Source organism: Nicotiana tomentosiformis, chromosome 8 (genome assembly GCF_000390325.3).
Source record: "Nicotiana tomentosiformis chromosome 8, ASM39032v3, whole genome shotgun sequence".
NCBI classification, from domain to species: Eukaryota; Viridiplantae; Streptophyta; class Magnoliopsida; order Solanales; family Solanaceae; genus Nicotiana; species Nicotiana tomentosiformis.
Genome location: NC_090819.1, coordinates 11,954,279 through 11,975,208, shown reverse-complemented (window position 1 = coordinate 11,975,208; position 20,930 = coordinate 11,954,279). Strand labels below are relative to the sequence as shown.

At 36.4% G+C, this 20,930-nt stretch overlaps 1 protein-coding gene across 1 annotated transcript; it reads right to left on the bottom strand.

Moving 5' to 3' along the window:
* Positions 1–4,228: 4,228 nt before the first annotated feature.
* LOC104115770 (expansin-B3-like) lies at positions 4,229–9,561 on the bottom strand. Its single transcript, XM_009626469.4, has 4 exons — positions 9,196–9,561; positions 7,590–7,890; positions 6,609–6,738; positions 4,229–4,935 (listed from the first exon to the last, which is right to left on the bottom strand). Exons 1-4 carry the CDS (start codon positions 9,374–9,376, stop codon positions 4,738–4,740), a joined length of 810 nt encoding a protein of 269 aa, XP_009624764.1. The 5' UTR covers positions 9,377–9,561; the 3' UTR covers positions 4,229–4,737.
* Between the last annotated feature and the right edge of the window lie 11,369 nt (positions 9,562–20,930).

The following is a 20,930-nucleotide window of genomic DNA, read 5'->3' as shown; positions in this document are numbered from 1 at the left end:
TTGAGTACCGCATTTTACCCTCAGACAAACGGACAGTCCGAGCGCATTCTTCAGATATTGGAAGATATGTTATGCGTTTGTGTTATAGATTTTGGTGGTTCTTGGGATCCGTTTCTGCTACTTGCAGAGTTTGCTTACAATAACAACTACCAATCGAGCATTTAGATGGCTCCGTACAAGGCTTTATATGGGAGACGATGTCAGTTTCCAGTGGGTTGGTTTGAGCCAGATGAGGCAAGACTATTGGGTACTGACTTGGTGCAGGATACTTTGGAGAAGGTTAAATTGATTCAGGATCGGTTTCGCACGGCACAGTTTAGACATAAGAGTTATGCTGACAGGAAGGTTCGCGATGTTTCTTATATGGTAGGAGAGAAGGTATTACTCCAAGTTTCTCCTATTAAGGGTGTTATGAGGTTTGGAAAGAAGGGCAAGTTGAGTCCTAGGTATATTAGACCTTTTGAGATACTTAAGAAGATTGGAGATGTGGCTTATGAACTTGCCTTGCCACCTAATTTATCGGGTGTTCATCCAGTGTTTCATGTATCTATGCTCCGAAAGTATGTCGGAGATCCGTCTCATGTTTTGGATTTTAACATAGTGCAATTGGATGGTAATTCAACTTATGATGTGGAGACAGTAGCCATTTTAGACCGGCAGGTTTCAAAGTTGAGATCAAAGAATATAGCTTCAGTAAAAGTACAGCGCAGAGGCCAGCCAGTCGGAGAAGCTACTTGGGAGACTGAGCGGGAGATGCGGAGCAAATATCCACACCTATTTGAGGCTCTAGGTATGATTCTAAACCCGTTTGAGGATGAACGTTTATTTAAGAGGGGGAGAATGTAACGACCCGGCCGGTTGGTTTGAGTATTACAACCCCGTTCTCCCATTTACTGCTCAATTTGTGCTTTACAGTTGTTATATGACTTGTCGGAGTAATTGGTTCGGATCCAGTGAGGTCTTGAAATGAATTGGAACACTTAGTTTCAAACTTTAAAACTTAAGTTGAAAAGGTTGGCTAGATGTCGAGCTATGTGTAAACGACCCCGAAATAAAGTTTTGATAATTCCAATAGCTCTGTATGGTGATTTTGGATTTAGGAACGTGTCCAGAAAATTATTTGGAAGCCTGTAGCTAAATTAGGCTTGAAATGGCAAAATTAGAAATTTAAGTTTGGAGTTGACTTTTTGATATCAGGGCCAGAATCTAGTTCTGAAAATTTTCATAGGTTTGTTATGTCATTTATGACTTGTGTGCAAAATTTGAGGTCAATCGGACTTGATTTGATAGGTTTCAGCATCAAATGTAGAAGCTAGAAGTTCTTAGTTTCATTAAGCTTGAATTGGGGTATGATTCGTGGTTTTAGCGTTGTTTGATGTGATTTGAGACTTCGACTAAGTTTGTATGATATTTTAGGACTTGTTGGTATATTTGGTTGAGATCCTGGGGTACTCGGGTGAGTTTCAGATGGTTAACAGATCAAATTTGGACTTAGAACAATTGAAACTTGCTGTTGCCTACTGATGCAATTGCACCTGCAGAAATTAACGAGCCTGGAATCGCAGAAGCGTGTGGTCCGCATAAGCGGACGAAATATCGCAGAAGCGCGACCGCAGAAGCGACCACATGGTCGCATATGCGGCCTAGTCTAGGAGTGCAATAGACCGCAGAAGCGAGAATGGCGCAGAAGCGAAAGGAAAAAGCGCAGAAGCAGTTAAAAGTTCCGCAGAAGCGGAACCTCTGGGCAGTGTACAAAAACAGAGGGTTTCGACATTTTTATCATTTTGGACATTTTCAACATGGTTTTCGGCAATTTTTCAGAGAGAATTCATAGGAAAACTTGAGGTAAGTCACTTGTGATCATTATTAGTCAATAATATTGGATTATCATTGAGTATTTCGACTAGATTACGTGTTTTTAAGGTGAAATTAGATGTTGGGCTTAGGGATTTCAAAATAAGAAATTAAGATTTGAAGGTCGAGTTGATGTCAGAATTTGGTAAAATTGATATCGTTGGACTCGTGGTTGAATGGACGTTCATATTTTGTAACTTTTGTCGGGTTCCAAGACGTGGGCCCCACGGACGATTTTTGAGTACAATTTCGGATTTTGTTGGAAAATTAGTATTTTCATATGGAATTAATTTCAATAATTTGTATTGACTGAATCGAATTAATTATGACTAGATACGAGGTTTTCGGAGACCAATTCGCGAGGCAAAAACATAGCGGAGTAAAGAATCATACGGTTTGAGATAAGTAATACTTCTAAACTTAATATGTCCGCTCTTTCTTTTTACTGCTTAGCCTGCTGCTCCGTGGGTTGGTATCTTACTGAACTTATTAGATTTAAGTTACAAATTCAGGACATATAATGATTAATGGCTGAAGTTTAATAATTTCTCACAAATATATTTATGTTTCGAATCAAAATACTAGATTCAATCAACCCCGTAGTTAATAAGACTAAGCAAGGTTGATAGAATGAAAATTTTGAAAGCAATAGTTGACCATCATATATATGAAGTAAAGGTATTCTCTTTTCTGCTTCAGCATTTTTTCTTTGTTGCTGTCAGACTTTTTCTTTTTTTGAAATGTATCCTGCGATTCTCATGCTTTAGAGTTCGACATGGACTCGGGTAAAAGATTGGCACAAAATAGACCCCTTTTCCCTTATTTGGCATATTTAACCTAATATTAGGTTACCTTTTGGACTACATATGCGAATGTCAATTATTGACTAAATGGCTGTCAACTACTCTTTAGAGTTGTCTATCATTGTCAAATATCCATTAAAATGGCATCCCTTTGTTCTTTTGCCATCAAGCCCAATGATTCTTATTCCTCTTCTCTTTATGTCATGTCAGATCAATCTTTTAAGTTTTTAGAAATTTGACATAGAATAAGGAAAAAGAAAGATATTTCAAAAGGAGAAAAAGGCTTGGAGATACAAGTTTATTACAACAATTATCTGAAATTGACTACTGCGGTTTTTGTCTGATCTTATTCTCTCTCATGTAAGAATACCAACAACGTTCTATTTAAAGAACATCATTTTTCAAAAGGTTAAACCTTTTTAAGACGGAGATATCTTTTTTTTTTTTTTTTAAGTTTATCGAATATCACTTTCTTTATTAAAGTTTCTACCAAGTTAAACTAGGACAATTTTTTTTTAAAATAAAGAGAGTATATTTTTGCTATTTCTTAATTTTGTGACAAATCAAACCAAGTAATCGGAGGGAGTACTCAACAAGGGAAATATCACATATATGCTGTCACGAGTGCGACTTTCCCTTTAATATGGGAGGATTTGAACACATGCCTATTCACATGGCCAGAACTACTCTGTCAGTTTGATCCAAAAAAAAAGGAGTAGCAGTCATTAGCAATTGGGACCGCATCCACATGTGGACATTATCATGCCTGTCCAGACTCAAACTAGTCGAACTACTTCTCAACTCTTGTGCATGTGAAATAGATTTTTGTTTCAAAGATATAGTCAAGCCCTTATAAGTACTGGCCACCCTTGGCATTGCCCCTTCAACGGTAGAGTGGTCTAGTTGTGAAATCAAGCGGTGATGCTTGTTATGGTAGGATGCGAATATCATATCTCATTGGGATACGATCATTCTCTAAATTCTGCGTGAACATGAATGTTTCGTGCACCGTACTGCTCTTTTATGTCACGTATCTGCTTTGGGACCCGAATGATTTGCATTCACACTAGAAAGTTACCTTTTTGACATAAAACGTTCGCTATCAGAGCCGACTTCATACTAACGACTCAAACTCGAGACATCTAATAATTAAGGATTATGGTGATGGAGGAGGACTCTCACCTCTCATCACCATAGCACATACTTGACCTCCCTGGTTCTTCCTTAATTTTCCTTAATTACAAATCACAATGTCATAAGTTCGAATCAGTTTTTGTAATAATGTTTAGCTCGGAATCTACTCAGTTGGTCCAATTATTATTGTATATTAGTTTGAGATCATTTGTAGGAACCCATAAATTTTAAATCTCGATTCCGCTTACACTGGCAGTGTATAAATGTTTGACAATAGCAACTTAAAAAATAACTACGATAAATTAAAGTGGGTTACATGCTACGTAAAATAGATTCAATTACACTAGTAGTGTAAAATCTCCTTTTATTGTTAGTATATATAAGTTAAATTGAATTCAACAGAAACACAATGTCTAATATGAAACAGAACAAAACTACCCAAAGGACAGAAGGTTCCTACATCATTCATTACACTTCATTTTATGTTTTCATATAAGCAAAAACACATTAAATATGCATAATATTGGTCCTCCCTCAGTTAAAACCAGAGAAAGACCTCGCACTACTTACAACCCAAATTAAAAAAAAACATAAAAATCACTTTTACACCAAAAAAGAAAAGGAATAAAAGAACCCAAAGGGCTCACTCTCCTTTGGAGAGGGCTACTATTAACAACCCTTACAAGCAGCCTAAAAAATATTAAGAGAAAAAGAAAGTTACATCAACAATAAAAGACCACAATAAAAGGGTTTAAAAAAGGAATAAGCCTCGGATACTTATTATTATACTGATCCAAAGGCTAATTTTCCTTTTAAAAAATCCAATCGACAAAGAGAGCTACTTCAGCAGGTGTTATTTTTTATAGTTATGATGTTCGAATCAGCTTGGGCATATGTTATTGTCATGGGTTTTAGATTATTTTAATTAGTTCTTTTGAATATTGTGTTACTTAGAGAAATTAAGTCGAGAAGTATAAGTGGCTTTAGGAGACCATTTGCTTGGAATAACATCTCTTGCAGAGAGAGTTCTTCTTTTTGAGAGTGTTGTTAACTTCACTGAAAATGGTCCTTGTAATGGTCCACCAATAATGCACCAATTTGCTCCCCATAGGTGTGTCATCTTTAACCATTGATTGGACCTTGCCTGTAAAATCAAGAGACTTATTAGTTAAGGGAATTTTTTAACAAACAGTTGGTCGAATTTGATGTTTACTTTTTCTAACCAGTATATAACTATACATGATTATATACAATTATAAATATGATATGCATAAATTATATATCTGTCGGCTATTTATAACTTAAATGTTTGAGCGGTCGGCTATTTAGATTAATTCTTCATTAATTTATTAAATATACTTCAACACATACTCCCATCGAGCAAGTTTAATCTGTTACTTTCTTCAATCAAATTTTGTCCAAAATATTTGATACATTTGAAAATCAAGAATGCATTAAATTTTTCTTTGATTTCACCCTTACTATTCCACGAGGCATATAGTCATCACGTACTCATTTAAAAAAATGAGTAATTTACTCAATATACCGAATAATTATACTAGAGGATTGTTTTTTAGTAAGTGCACCAAATCTGCAAGTTTCGAGTCGTGAAAGCAACTACTAATGTTTACATTAGGTTAAACTATCTACATCACACTCTATGGGTGCGGTCCTTCCCCAAATCCTGCATGAATGCAAGATATTTTGTGCATAGTATTGCTCACCAAATTTTCAGTTATTCTTCTCTCTAGTGCAAGAAAAGCCACTATCCTAAATGGAAAAATGAGGAAAGAAGCGATTTTGCACTATATGGTTGGTTGGAAAGGCTTAAGTCACTTTCCTATATGTTGCACTTGTGCACTAGTGTGGATTGTAGGGAAAAAAGAGAGAAAAGCATGTGGAGAAAGTGCTTTGAGAAACAAGCCAAGATGGCCAAACTTGGCATACCAAAAAGAAGATATTATATTCTATAAACAATGCTGTGGTGTATAGCAGAGATAGTGTGTCAAAGTTGGCCAAATGAATCTTTCATATGACCACTTGAAAAAGATTACAATTGTGGCACAACACGTGGTTATAATAGTTTTTTAAGACATCCGAATTACTCGGATTTGTCTACATCGAAATGTGTTTGATTTCTTGTAAATTGTAATGAGTCTTCTAAGGCAGTGTATATAGAGAACAGCCGGTCATTTTTATAATCATAAAAGTGCAGAGAGGAGACCTTGTGTGAACTTTCTTTTACACTGATTGAATATACAAGTTAATTTTTACATCATTATTGTAATTAGGTTACTTAAAGTTATTATAGATTACAAACAAATGCTTATTAAATAAAGCTACTATTCCTCCTGTCCATTATAGGTGACCTTTTGGCCTTTTGCATACCCTTAAGAAAATACTAACTCCTAGAAGAAAAATGTATTTTGACTAAATTACTGTTAATTAAAATTTGCATATTATTAATCTGATACATTGGTATATGTAAATAAGGGCGAATTTGAAAAAATATTCCTTATGTAAAAAAGATACTTATTTTCGACCAAATGTCAAAAGTTCACTTATTGTGGACCACAGAGAGTAACAGTTACCTTAAGTTGCATGATTGTGTAATTTAAACTCTTTTAAGACGTTGTTTTTGAGTTTCGACTAAGGCATAATTAGGAAGAAGAGTCTTGGTGCAATGATAAAATTATCTCTGTGTGACCTATAAGTTACGAGTTCGAGCTGGAAGCAACCATTAATGCTTGTATTAGGGCCCTTCCCCGAACCCTATGCAAACACGGAATATTAGAAAAATAAAGTTAACACACGTACCTCTCTAATATGCATGGATCCAATATCGCCATCTCCATCCTCAAACTCTACCAAAAGAGAGAGCCAATAAGCTGTTGATCCTGCATTGACATGAAAGGCAATGTTCTTTCCAGGATAAACGCACGGAGTCCTACACCCACAAATTCATACTTACCGGTTACCAACCAACATATAACGGACTGTTTCAAATATATATAACTATGTCGTTCTTTTTAAAACGGCCTAATAAAAAAATGAGTTAGTATCCAATAAAATGAAATAGAATAAATATTGAGTTTAAACTTGTAGTACCTACTTTTTTAATGCCCCCAAAAAGGGAAGGTAGTTACAGCAATCACAAAAGAGTGAAATAAATTTGGTCAAACAAAAAAAGTGGGTCAGTAGTCAGACTCTATTATATGCAAACCGATCGAGGAAGAAACCAGTGAAGCTTTTGACCATAAAAGGACTAAAAAATCATGGAGGCGTGCAACAGAAAAACAGAATTATGAAGTTCATTTATACATGTATATATTACTCCATTCTATTTATATATTATTTTATTTATTTCATTTTATACCACACACTTTCAATCTTTATTATTTTAAAAAATAACATAATCATGATATATTTTAGAGCAACAGTTTAAAATACTTCCGAATATTTTAAAAGTAATTTTTTTCTTAAATTTTATATTCATTAAATACCGTCATTAAAACAAAAAGAGGAGTAATAAAAAGTGTTTGAAAATAGAAAAAAGAGTGAAATAGTATAACCCTATCACAGTCACTGAACTCAATGGTGTCCTTGTCACCTAAAATAGTACTCCTAGCTATAACAGTAAACTATTTTCTCAAAACTTTTAAACTAAAATTGTACGGTGTACCTTGTTCATTAATTAATTAATTAATCAACCACTAAGCACAAACTGACAAAACTAAAATATAACAGATTGTTATTATACTCAAGAAAAACTCAATTCACTGCTCTTATGAAACTTACCGACGGTAAATGATGGAGATTTTACCACGGTTGCGCAGATTGCCGCTATTTCCTTTAACAGCCATGCGACCAAAGGCCGAGCCACTAAGGTCGAAATGAACTCGGCCTTTGGTCAATGCTGGAGATTCATCTGTAATAATAACTGTCGCGGCTCTTTTACTGCAAATGGATTTGTCCAAGCATTTTACCTTGTAACACGCACCACAACCTTCGCCATTTTTGAATAAAATCGAACTCACGGCCCCTACTCTTGCCCTGAATGGCTTCACGTCCACCATAGACCCGTACCCACATGCCCCACCTACACCAAAATTCCATCACTTACTAGTAAATAATTAGTTAGGATCTTGAACCATCTCACTATAACAACTAGGTATTAAGTTGTCTCAATTTCAAACTAATTGGGTCGATATTTAAATCTTCGATATCTATCTTAGCTAGCGTTTGGCCATAGAGTCCCAAATTTGTTTTAAAAAATTTTATTTGGATGAAGTTTGGTTTGAAGATGAAAATATGTTTGGACATGATTTTTCAAAACATATTTCACTTTTTAGTTGAAAAAATATGAAACATGACTTATACCCCACAAGTTCTAAAAACTATCACAAATACCCAATAGTACCATTATCCCAAACCATAGTCCTGAACATAAATAAGTTTGGTATAAAATTATCATTTTTATAATGAACTATATAAATCATTAATTACAATGAAATCCCATTAGAGAATTACGGCTCCTAATTAAAAAGAAAAAGTTAATTGATATGAGTATTCAGAAAGCCATTTAGCCTACAAATCAGAAGCAAAAGTAAGATGCACAAAGGATTAAGCTGATAAGGGAGCATATTCATCAAATATTTAGTTGGTCGTAATAAATGTGGGCTCTTTTACAAACTATAAAAGTTTAGGGTAATATTTAAAAATTTTTAAAAATGTAGTGGTCATGTTTTGGCCCAAAATCACCAATTGATTTGGGATTTGAGATTTTGCCAAATCTCAAATGTGAACAAAATCTATGGCCAAACATGTGTTTGCCAAATAAATCCCAAATTTATTTTGGCAAAACTCATGGCCAAACGGGTCCTTATTCAGTTGTTGGCCCGTTTCTATAGTTGTAATGCATGTCTAGGTAATAAATGAATTCAGAATCTAAACTTGATTTCACCATTTTATAAGTTCTTGTCGGTGAACTACATTGCACTCTTGAGTTCAAAATTAATTACTCCACTATTTATTAAAAGTTTAGTAAATTTTACACATATATAATTTATACATTTCCTCTACGTCTGTAAAAGCATGTCATAATGTAATTATTAATACTTACTCTGTTCCAGTTTATGTGAACCTATTTCCTTTTTAATCCGTTCAAAAAAGAATGATCCTTCTAAATTTGATAACAATTTAACTTAAACTTATAATTGTACCTTTAATGAGAAGCTTATATAATCACACAAATATTCTAGCCCTTTTTTGACTTGTTTAGGACCATAAATTTTTTAAAAAAAGTATTTATTTTTTTTTAAATTTCGTGCGTAGCGAAATATGTTCACATAAATTAAAACTAAACAGAAGTGAATGCGAACATGATTAGGACTAGAAAATTTACCGGTACTACCATCACCGTTGGGACTGCCGTACCAAGTGGCTGAGGCAGTGTGCCAATGTGGGTCTTTAACACGTTGTAGACTGCCGGCAGAAGCAATGTCGACGGCGAAAAAAACCACAACCACAACCACGACACAACCAAAACGGGCGAAATGACATCTTGGGCAATTACTAGATTCCATAATGTAAATTAAGGACAAAGCTAGAATTTGTAACTTACTAGTTCAGGCTTCTAGCTTGAACTCTCTATTGCCTATAATCCTCAGTTTCTCGGCCTGCGGAGACACCGAGAGAAAGGAAGAAGGGAAGAGGGTGTACTATGTTTACCGACAATATTTTCTTAGACTTAGTCCTAATTTTATAAGGTAAGAAATTAAAGAATAAAGGGTTAATGGGACTTTTTAAGTCCATGTGACCCTATTGATATTAATTTATTCACGATAGTGCCACTACTTTATAGAGGGGGCCAGCGACAGTTAAGGCGTTAAAACAGTAAAATAGTAGTCGTTCTTTCCGTTTAGCATTATTAAATTATATTATATAGTACTAACTGTCAGTGCTTAGGGGCATACTGGTCATTCGAAACGAATGGAGTATTCTACCGTTATTCGTGTTCTTCTTTTTCAAATACCGTTATTCTTGTTCGTTTTAGTTTTTACTTCGTCTAATATTTGTTTTGAAGCCCAACTAATTCAAATTCATGTCCAAAAGTTCGTCTTTGGAGATAAAGAGCTCTCTACCGAAGAGTATTTCATCCAAAAAAATATATTATTTTGTGCGTCATACAACTGACACTAGTTATATGTGTTGAGGTTTTATTTTTTAAGATGAAATAGTCTTAAAATAAGGGTGAATGGGAAATGGAGGGAAAATGAAATTTTTGAGTAAAATTTTAAGTTTTCCCTCTTGACAATGAGACATTGTCCCATATTGGAAGAGGAAAAGATTTTTGGTGGGTATATATATAATTGCTCTTCTTGTAGCTCTTAAAGAGTTAAGAAGAAAGCAAGCCTCGCGCCGTCGTCGTCGTCGTTCGCTCGACTCGGCTTCGGCTACGGCTACGGCTTGGATTTGGATTTGGATTTGGGGATTTGGATTTGGTCAAGTGATCGATTGATTGATTAATTTTTTGGACCAAATTTTTTTGTTAATAGTAAATATTAACGTAAGATTATCCGCATTTGTAACGGATATTTTTCAATCCGTGTATTGACCATGTGGCAGCCGTCTAATGCTCTTCCCACCATGAATGTGCTTGCTCCACAAACAAGCTAATGCTTGCTCCATCATGGAGGGTGGGCGATTGGTCTTCTTCAACACTGGCTGCTATATATATATGTGCAGCAACTGTTGAAGAAAGACACACACAATACACAAGACCAATAAACTGAAAATCGCTCAACAGATTTGGCTATACATTGCACTCCTTCCTCTCAGCATTTTCATACGATTTTCTGAGTTTCTACTCCCTCGTTCTGCATTGTTTTAACTTCAAATAAAGCAACTGTAAATGTGATTTGCTACCGAACTTTGTGTTCGCTTAAACACTGGGGTTTGAAGTACCGCTACACCAGTGTGTGATTCGTTCTATCCTGGGAGGAAATAATCCATTACCTTGGGTACTAGGAGGGATTAAATTCCTTAAGGAAACACTGTGAATTCAGTGGGCTCGAATTAATTACTGTTTCATTACGATAACTTATATTTTGCAGAATTATTATTTACAAATACAACAATATTGGCGGGAATAACAATCTTAAGGAATTTAATATTTATTTATGTATTTGTGTTATTCTTATTATTCTACAAACTAAAACCTTTGTGATTTTGTGTACTCCCGTTTTGGAGAGTAAAGCCTTCGTGGCGTTTTGTTGGAGATTAAAATCTACGTGATTCTTTACTCCAGTTTGAAAACGTGTATTAAACGTTTGTTTGTGTCATTCTTTTACAGAAAAAATGACGACTGAAAGCGAAAACCAAGCTATTCTGATGGTGACTGCCAACGCATCGACAAGCCGAACACCGGCGTTGGCACCGGTAGAAAAACCCAGAAAATTTTCCGGGATTGATTTCAAGCGCTGGAAGCAGAAGATGTTCTTCTACTTAACTACGTTATGTCTACAGAAGTTCATCAAGGAAGATGTTCCTGATCTGCCAGATAAAACTCCAGAGAATGAACGCTTTCTGGTGATTGAAGCGTGGAAGCATTCTAATTTTTTATGCAAGAATTATATTCTTAGCGGACTGGATGATAATCTGTATAATGTATACAGTAGCGTAGAGACGTCAAAAGAATTGTGGAATGCGCTTGAAAAGAAATATAAAACTGAAGATGCCGGGATGAAGAAATTCGTTGCCGCAAAATTTTTGGACTACAAAATGGTAGATAGCAAGTCTGTTATTACCCAAGTCCAGAAATTGCAAGTGATTATTCATGATCTACTTGCTGAAGGTCTTGTCATCAATGAAGCATTCCAAGTAGCAGCAATGATTGAGAAGTTGCCTCCGTTGTGGAAGGACTTCAAAAATTATTTGAAACACAAACGAAAAGAAATGTCCCTTAAAGATCTCATTGTTCGGTTGAGAATCGAAGAGGACAATAAAGCTGCTGAAAGGAGAGGCCGTGTAAATTCAACAATAATGGGAGCAAATATTGTTGAAGATAACAAAAAGAGGAAGAAGGCTTCTAGTCCGAAATACAACCCAAGCAAGAAGCGGTTCAGTGGAAACTGCTACAACTGTGGAAAAACCAGACACAAATCTACGGAGTGTCATGCTCCGAAGAAAGACAAGAAAAGGGGTCAAGCAAACATGGTAGTAAAGCATGATGATGTTGATAACTTGTGTGCCATGCTTTCTGAATGTAACTTGGTGGGAAATCCTAAACTGTGGAGGTTTGATTCAGGAGCCACTCGCCATGTTTGTTCAGTTAGAGAAGCTTTTGCTACTTATGCTCCTGCTGGACCCGGAGAGACAGTTTATATGGGAAATGCTTCAACAGCAAAAGTTGAAGGATATGGGAAGATATTTCTGAAAATGACTTCTGGCAAGGTCATGACTTTGAACAATGTCCTTCATGTTCCCGAAATGAGAAAGAATTTAGTCTCTACTGGACTTCTTGTTAAGCACGGTTTTAAGTGCGTTTTTGTGTCCAACAAGGTTGTCATTAGTAAGAATGAAATATTTGTAGGAAAAGGTTACCTCACCGAGGGCCTTTTCAATCTGAATGTAATGGTTGTGGAAAACAATAATAATATTTCAGCTTCTTCTTACTTACTTGAGTCAAATGATTTATGGCATGTACGTTTGGGTCATGTCAATTGCGAAAAATGATTAACTTGGAAGTATTGCCTAAGTTTGAATGCGAAAAATCAAAATGTCAAACATGTGTGGAATCTAAGTATGTTAAACATCCTTATAAGTCAGTTGAAAGGAATTCAAATCCTTTAGACTTAATTCACACAGATATTTGTGACATGAAGTCAATACCATCTCGCGGTGGAAAGAAGTATTTCATAACTTTTATTGACGATGGTACTCGATATTGCTATGTTTACTTACTGAATAGTAAAGATGAAGCAATAGACGCATTCAGGCAATACAAAAATGAAGTTGAAACGCAACTTAACAAGAAAGTAAAAATGATAAGAAGTGATAGGGGTGGTGAATATGAATCTCCTTTTGAAGAAATATGTTTAGAATATGGAATTATTCATCAAACAACAGCCCCTTACACGCCCCAATCTAATGGGATTGCGGAAAGAAAGAATCGCACATTAAAAGAGATGATGAATGCGTTGTTGATAAGTTCTGGTGGGGGGAAGCCATTCTTACGGCTAATCGAATATTAAATCGAGTGCCCCATAGCAAAACACAATCTATTCCATATGAAAAATGGAAAGGAAGGAAGCCCAACTTGAATTATTTTAAAGTGTGGGGGTGTTTGGCAAAAGTGCAAGTTCCTAAACCCAAAAGGGTAAAGATAGGACCGAAAACCGTTGATTGTGTTTTCATAGGATATGCGACAAATAGTAAAGCATATCGATTTCTGGTTCATAAATCAGAAAATTCCGACATTCATAATAATACGGTTATAGAATCAGATAATGCTGAGTTCTTTGAAAATATATAGCCGTATAAAAAGGAATGTGAGTCGTTTGGTGAAGGATCTAAATGACCTCGGGAAGAAACAAAAGAAAGTACATGTAATCAGGAGGATCCAAGACGTAGTAAACGTCAAAGAACGTCTACTTCATTTGGACCAGATTTTGTGACTTTCTTATTGGAGAAAGAGCCTCAAACATTTAAAGAAGCTATGATTTCTTCGGAATCATTGTTTTGGAAAGAGGCAGTCAATAGTGAAATAGAATCCATATTGAACAACCATACATGGGAATTGGTTGATCTTCCTCCTGGAAATAAACCTTTGGGTTCTAAATGGATTTTTAAGAGAAAAATCAAAGATGATGGCACTATTGATAAATTCAAGGCAAGACTCGTAGTCAAAGGGTATAGACAACGAGAAGGTCTAGACTACTTTGATACATACTCTCCAGTTACAAGAATTACGTCCATACGGATGTTAGTAGCATTAGCTGCAGTGTATGGTCTTGAAATTCATCAAATGGATGTTAAGACGGCCTTCTTAAATGGAGAGTTGGAGGAAGAAATTTACATGGAACAACCTGAAGGGTTTGTGGTTCCAGGTAAAGAAAAGAAGGTATGTAGACTTGTTAAGTCTCTTTACGGACTAAAACAAGCACCCAAACAATGGCATGCGAAATTTGACCAAACAATGTTGTCAAATGGTTTTAAGATAAATGAATGTGATAAATGTGTGTACATTAAAAATATTCCAAATCACATAGTCATTGTTTGCCTATATGTGGATGATATGCTGATAATGAGTAATGACATTGCCAACATAAATGCTACTAAGCGTATGCTCAATAGCAAGTTTGATATGAAAGACTTGGGAGTTGCTGATTTAATTCTGGGAATTAAGATCCATAAGACTCCTCAAGGTCTGGCATTGTCACAATCTCATTATATTAAGACAGTACTTGAAAAATTCAAGCACTTGGGCTTTAAAGTTGCAAAGACTCCAATTGACGTGAATCTTGCATTAGCAAAGAATAAAGGCCAAAGCATATCACAATTGGATTATGCTCGTGTGTTGGGATGCTTAATGTATATCATGAATTGTACACGACCAGATATAGCTTGTGCTATAAGTAAACTGAGTCGATATACGAGCAATCCAGGCCAATCTCATTGGATGGCAATGAAACGAGTTTTGGGATATTTAGAACATACCCAGAACTTTGAATTGCACAACAGTAAATTCCCTGCGGTGATTGAGGGATACTGTGATGCAAATTGGATCACCGGTTCAACTGATTCTAAGTCCACGAGTGGATATGTATTCACTACTGGTGGAGGAGCGGTATCTTGAAAGTCGTCCAAACAAATATGTATTGCCTGCTCTACAATGGAGGCTGAATTCATAGCCTTAGATAAAGCCGGTGAAGAAGCTGAATGGCTCCGAAATTTCTTGGAAGACATTCCATTTTGGTCCAAACCGTTGGCACCAATATGCATACATTGTGATTGTCAAGCGGCAATTGGAAGGGCTGGGAGCGTTATGTATAACGGTAAATCTCGTCATATACGACGAAGACATAAAACCGTTAGGCAATTACTCTCTAGAGGAATTATCACAATTGACTATGTAAAGTCAAGTGATAATGTGTCGGATCCACTTACAAAAGGCCTAACTAGAGAGGTAGCTGAGAAATCATCAAGGGGAATGGGGCTATGGCCGAGAACAAGTCATTGTGGCGGTAACTCTACCTAGAAGACTGGAGATCCCAAGATCTAGGTTCAAGGAGATCAAACAAAGTCATTAATGACGGTTCAACATTGTCAAATAAAATTTTAGTCCGTTCTCGTGATGAGACAATGTTCAGTACCAAGGATAAAGCATTAAGGCTTTTTAATGATTTCTAAATTTGATACGGGGTATATCAAATAGTGTATCTACAGGATGACACGTTTAGGAATCACCTATGTAAGTGTGAAGTGTTAGCCGCTTCAAGGAGAACTTTGTAAGGCCAGTTCTCTACGCACTTATGAAACCAGGCGGTGTTCATGGCTGAAACGAACACAACAATGAGAACCAAAGACGGTTAAGGGTTGATTGTGTGACTTATGGTTGTCTAGGTATACAACAAAGATCGACGGTTCAAAGATATCAAATCTACCGATTGATCGAGTATATCCGACATAAGTTTACTACGGAAAGTTCAAAGGGAAACCTACTTATCCAGATGCGATTAATCCTTGCTTGTAAATCACACAGTTTTTTCATGCATACTTCCGTGATATAGCCATTCCCCATTCATGTGGGGGATTGTTGAGGTTTTATTTTTTAAGATGAAATAGTCTTAAAATGAGGGTGAATGGGAAATGGAGGAAAAATGAAATTTTTGAGTAAAATTTTAAGTTTTCCCCTCTTGACAATGAGACATTGTCCCATATTGGAAGAGGAAAAGATTTTTGGTGGGTATATATATAATTGCTCTTCTTGTAGCTCTTAAAGAGTTAAGAAGAAAGCAAGCCTCGCGCCGTCGTCGTCGTCGTTCGCTCGGCTCGGCTTCGGCTACGGCTACGGCTTCGGATTTGGATTTGGATTTGGTCAAATAATCGATTGATTGATTAATTTTTTGGACCAAATTTATTTGTTAATAGTAAATATTAACGTAAGATTATCCGCATTTATAACGGATGTTTTCCAATCCGTGTATTGACCATTTGGCAGCCGCCTAATGCTCTTTCCACCATGAATGTGCTTGCTCCACAAACAAGCTAATGCTTGCTCCACCATGGAGGGTGGACGATTGGTCTTCTTCAACACTGGCTGCTATATATATGTGCAGCAGCTGTTGAAGAAAGACACACACAATACACAAGACCAACAAACTGAAAATCGCTCAACAGATTTGGCTATACATTGCACTCCTTCCTCTCAGCATTTCCATACGATTTTTTGAGTTTCTACTCCCTCGTTCTGCATTGTTTTAACTTCAAATAAAGCAACTGTAAGTGTGATTTGCTACCGAACTTTGTGTTCGCTTAAACACTGGGGTTTGAAGTACCGCTACACCAGTGTGTGATTCGTTCTATCCTGGGAGGAAATAATCCATTACCTTGGGTACTAGGAGGGGATTAAATTCCTTAAGGAAACACTGTGAATTCAGTGGGCTCGAATTAATTACTGTTTCATTACGATAACTTATATTTTGCAGAATTATTATTTACAAATACAGCAATATTGGCGGGAATAACAATCTTAAGGCATTTAATATTTATTTATGTATTTGTGTTATTCTTATTATTCTGCAAACTAAAACCTTTGTGATTTTATGTACTCCCGTTTTGGAGAGTAAAGCCTTCGTGGCGTTTTGTTGGAGATTAAAATCTACGTGATTCTTTACTCCAATTTGAAAACGTGTTAAAACGTTTGTTTGTGTCATTCTTTTACAGAAAAAATGACGACTGAAAGCGAAAACCAAGCTATTCCGATGGTGACTGCCAACGCATCGACAAGCCGAACACCGGCGTTGGCACCGGCAGAAAAACCCAGAAAATTTTCCGGGATTGATTTCAAGCGCTGGCAGCAGAAGATGTTCTTCTACTTAACTACGTTATGTCTACAGAAGTTCATCAATGAAGATGTTCCTGATCTGCCAGATAAAACTCCAGAGAATGAACGCTTTCTGGTGATTGAAGCGTGGAAGCATTCTGATTTTTTATGCAAGAATTATATTCTTAGCGGACTGGATGATAATCTGTATAATATATACAGTAGCGTGGAGACGTCAAAAGAATTGTGGAATGCGCTTGAAAAGAAATATAAAACTGAAGATGCCGGGATGAAGAAATTCGTTGCCGCAAAATTTTTGGACTACAAAATGGTAGATAGCAAGTCTGTTATTACCCAAGTCCAGGAATTGCAAGTGATTATTCATGATCTACTTGCTGAAGGTCTTGTCATCAATGAAGCATTCCAAGTAGCAGCAATGATTGAGAAGTTGCCTCCATTGTGGAAGGACTTCAAAAATTATTTGAAACACAAACGAAAGGAAATGTCCCTTGAAGATCTCATTGTTCGGTTGAGAATCGAAGAGGACAATAAAGCTGCTGAAAGGAGAGGCCGTGGAAATTCAACAATAATGGGAGCAAATATTGTTGAAGATAACAAAAAGAGGAAGAAGGCTTCTGGTCCGAAATACAACCCAAGCAAGAAGCGGTTCAGTGGAAACTGCTATAACTGTGGGAAAACCGAACACAAATCTACGGAGTGTCGTGCTCCAAAGAAAGACAAGAAAAGGGGTCAAGCAAACATGGTAGTAAAGCATGATGATGTTGATAACTTGTGTGCCATGCTTTCTGAATGTAACTTGGTGAGAAATCCTAAACTGTGGAGGTTTGATTCAGGAGCCACTCGCCATGTTTGTTCAGTTAGAGAAGCTTTTGCTACTTATGCTCCTGCTGGACCCGGAGAGACAGTTTATATGGGAAATGCTTCAACAGCAAAAGTTGAAGGATATGGGAAAATATTTCTGAAAATGACTTCTGGCAAGGTCATGACTTTGAACAATGTCCTTCATGTTCCCGAAATGAGAAAGAATTTAGTCTCTACTGGACTTCTTGTTAAACACGGTTTTAAGTGCGTTTTTGTGTCCAACAAGGTTGTCATTAGTAAGAATGAAATATTTGTAGGAAAAGGTTACCTCACCGAGGGCCTTTTCAATCTGAATGTAATGGTTGTGGAAAACAATAATAATATTTCAGCTTCTTCTTACTTACTTGAGTCAAATGATTTATGGCATGTACGTTTGGGTCATGTCAATTATAAAACCTTGCGGAAAATGATTAACTTGGAAGTACTGCCTAAGTTTGAATGCGAAAAATCAAAATGTCAAACATGTGTGGAATCTAAGTATGTTAAACATCCTTATAAGTCAGTTGAAAGGAATTCAAATCCTTTAGACTTAATTCACACAGATATTTGTGACATGAAGTCAATACCATCTCGCGGTGGAAAGAAGTATTTCATAACTTTTATTGACGATGGTACTCGATATTGCTATGTTTACTTACTGAATAGTAAAGATGAAGCAATAGACGCATTCAGGCAATACAAAAATGAAGTTGAAACGTAACTTAACAAGAAAGTAAAAATGATAAGAAGTGATAGGGGTGGTGAATATGAATCTCCTTTTGAAGAAATATGTTTAGAATATGGAATTATTCATCAAACAACAGCCCCTTACATGCCCCAATCTAATGTGATTGCGGAAAGAAAGAATCGCACATTAAAAGAGATGATGAATGCGTTGTTGATAAGTTCTAGTGGGGGGAAGCCATTCTTACGGCTAATCGAATATTAAATCGAGTACCCCAAAGCAAAACACAATCCATTCCATATGAAAAATGGAAAGGAAGGAAGCCCAACTTGAATTATTTTAAAGTGTGGGGGTGTTTGGCAAAAGTGCAAGTTCCTAAACACAAAAGGGTAAAGATAGGACCGAAAACCGTTGATTGTGTTTTCATAGGATCTGCGACAAATAGTAAAGCATATCGATTTCTGGTTCATAAATCAAAAAATTCCGACATTCATAATAATACGGTTATAGAATCAGATAATGCTGAGTTCTTTGAAAATATATAGCCGTATAAAAAGGAATGTGAGTCGTTTGGTGAAGGATCTAAATGACCTCGGGAAGAAACAAAAGAAAGTACATGTAATCAGGAGGATCCAAGACGTAGTAAACGTCAAAGAACGTCTACTTCATTTGGACCAGATTTTGTGACTTTCTTATTGGAGAAAGAGCCTCAAACATTTAAAGAAGCTATGATTTCTTCGGAATCATTGTTTTGGAAAGAGGCAGTCAATAGTGAAATAGAATCCATATTGAACAACCATACATGGGAATTGGTTGATCTTCCTCCTGGAAATAAACCTTTGGGTTCTAAATGGATTTTTAAGAGAAAAATCAAAGATGATGGCACTATTGATAAATTCAAGGCAAGACTCGTAGTCAAAGGGTATAGACAACGAGAAGGTCTAGACTACTTTGATACATACTCTCCAGTTACAAGAATTACGTCCATACGGATGTTAGTAGCATTAGCTGCAGTGTATGGTCTTGAAATTCATCAAATGGATGTTAAGACGGCCTTCTTAAATGGAGAGTTGGAGGAAGAAATTTACATGGAACAACCTGAAGGGTTTGTGGTTCCAGGTAAAGAAAAGAAGGTATGTAGACTTGTTAAGTCTCTTTACGGACTAAAACAAGCACCCAAACAATGGCATGCGAAATTTGACCAAACAATGTTGTCAAATGGTTTTAACATAAATGAATGTGATAAATGTGTGTACATTAAAAATATTCCAAATCACATAGTCATTGTTTGCCTATATGTGGATGATATGCTGATAATGAGTAATGACATTGCCAACATAAATGCTACTAAGCGTATGCTCAATAGCAAGTTTGATATGAAAGACTTGGGAGTTGCTGATTTAATTCTGGGAATTAAGATCCATAAGACTCCTCAAGGTCTGGCATTGTCACAATCTCATTATATTAAGACAGTACTTGAAAAATTCAAGCACTTGGGATTTAAAGTTGCAAAGACTCCAATTGACGTGAATCTTGCATTAGCAAAGAATAAAGGCCAAAGCATATCACAATTAGATTATGCTCGTGTGTTGGGATGCTTAATGTATATCATGAATTGTACACGACCAGATATAGCTTGTGCTATAAGTAAACTGAGCCGATATACGAGCAATCCAGGCCAATCTCATTGGATGGCAATGAAACGAGTTTTGGGATATTTAGAACATACCCAGAACTTTGAATTGCACAACAGTAAATTCCCTGCGGTGATTGAGGGATACTGTGATGCAAATTGGATCACCGGTTCAACTGATTCTAAGTCCACGAGTGGATATGTATTCACTACTGGTGGAGGAGCGGTATCTTGAAAGTCGTCCAAACAAATATGTATTGCCCGCTCTACAATGGAGGCTGAATTCATAGCCTTAGATAAAGCCGGTGAAGAAGCTGAATGGCTCCGGAATTTCTTGGAAGACATTCCATTTTGGTCCAAACTGTTGGCACCAATATGCATACATTGTGATAGTCAAGCGGCAATTGGAAGGGCTGGGAGCGTTATGTATAACGGTAAATCTCGTCATATACGACGAAGACATAAAACCGTTAGGCAATTACTCTCTAGAGGAATTATCACAATTGACTATGTAAAGTCAAGTGATAATGTGTCGGATCCACTTACAAAAGGCCTAACTAGAGAGGTAGTTGAGAAATCATCAAGGGAAATGGGGCTATGGCCGAGAACAAGTCATTGTGGCGGTAACTCTACCTAGAAGACTGGAGATCTCAAGATCTAGGTTCAAGGAGATCAAACAAAGTCATTAATGACGGTTCAACATTGTCAAATAAAATTTTAGTCCGTTCTCGTGATGAGACAATGTTCAGTACCAAGGATAAAGCATTAAGGCTTTTTAATGATTTCTAAATTTGATACGGGGTATATCAAATAGTGTATCTACAGGATGACACGTTTAGGAATCACCTATGTAAGTGTGAAGTGTTAGCCGCTTCAAGGAGAACTTTGTAAGGCCAGTTCTCTACGCACTTA

What these genes read in the sequence shown, in the direction of transcription:
- LOC104115770 (XM_009626469.4), bottom strand. Translation starts at nt 9,376, where the DNA reads ATGGAATCTAGTAATTGCCCAAGATGTCATTTCGCCCGTTTTGGTTGT. An exon ending in ATCTCCATCATTTACCGTCG is followed by an intron (nt 6,739 to 7,589) that starts GTAAGTTTCATA and finishes TTGTGGGTGTAG; the next exon opens with GACTCCGTGCGTTTATCCTG. An exon ending in GATCCATGCATATTAGAGAG is followed by an intron (nt 4,936 to 6,608) that starts GTACGTGTGTTA and finishes TTGATTTTACAG; the next exon opens with GCAAGGTCCAATCAATGGTT.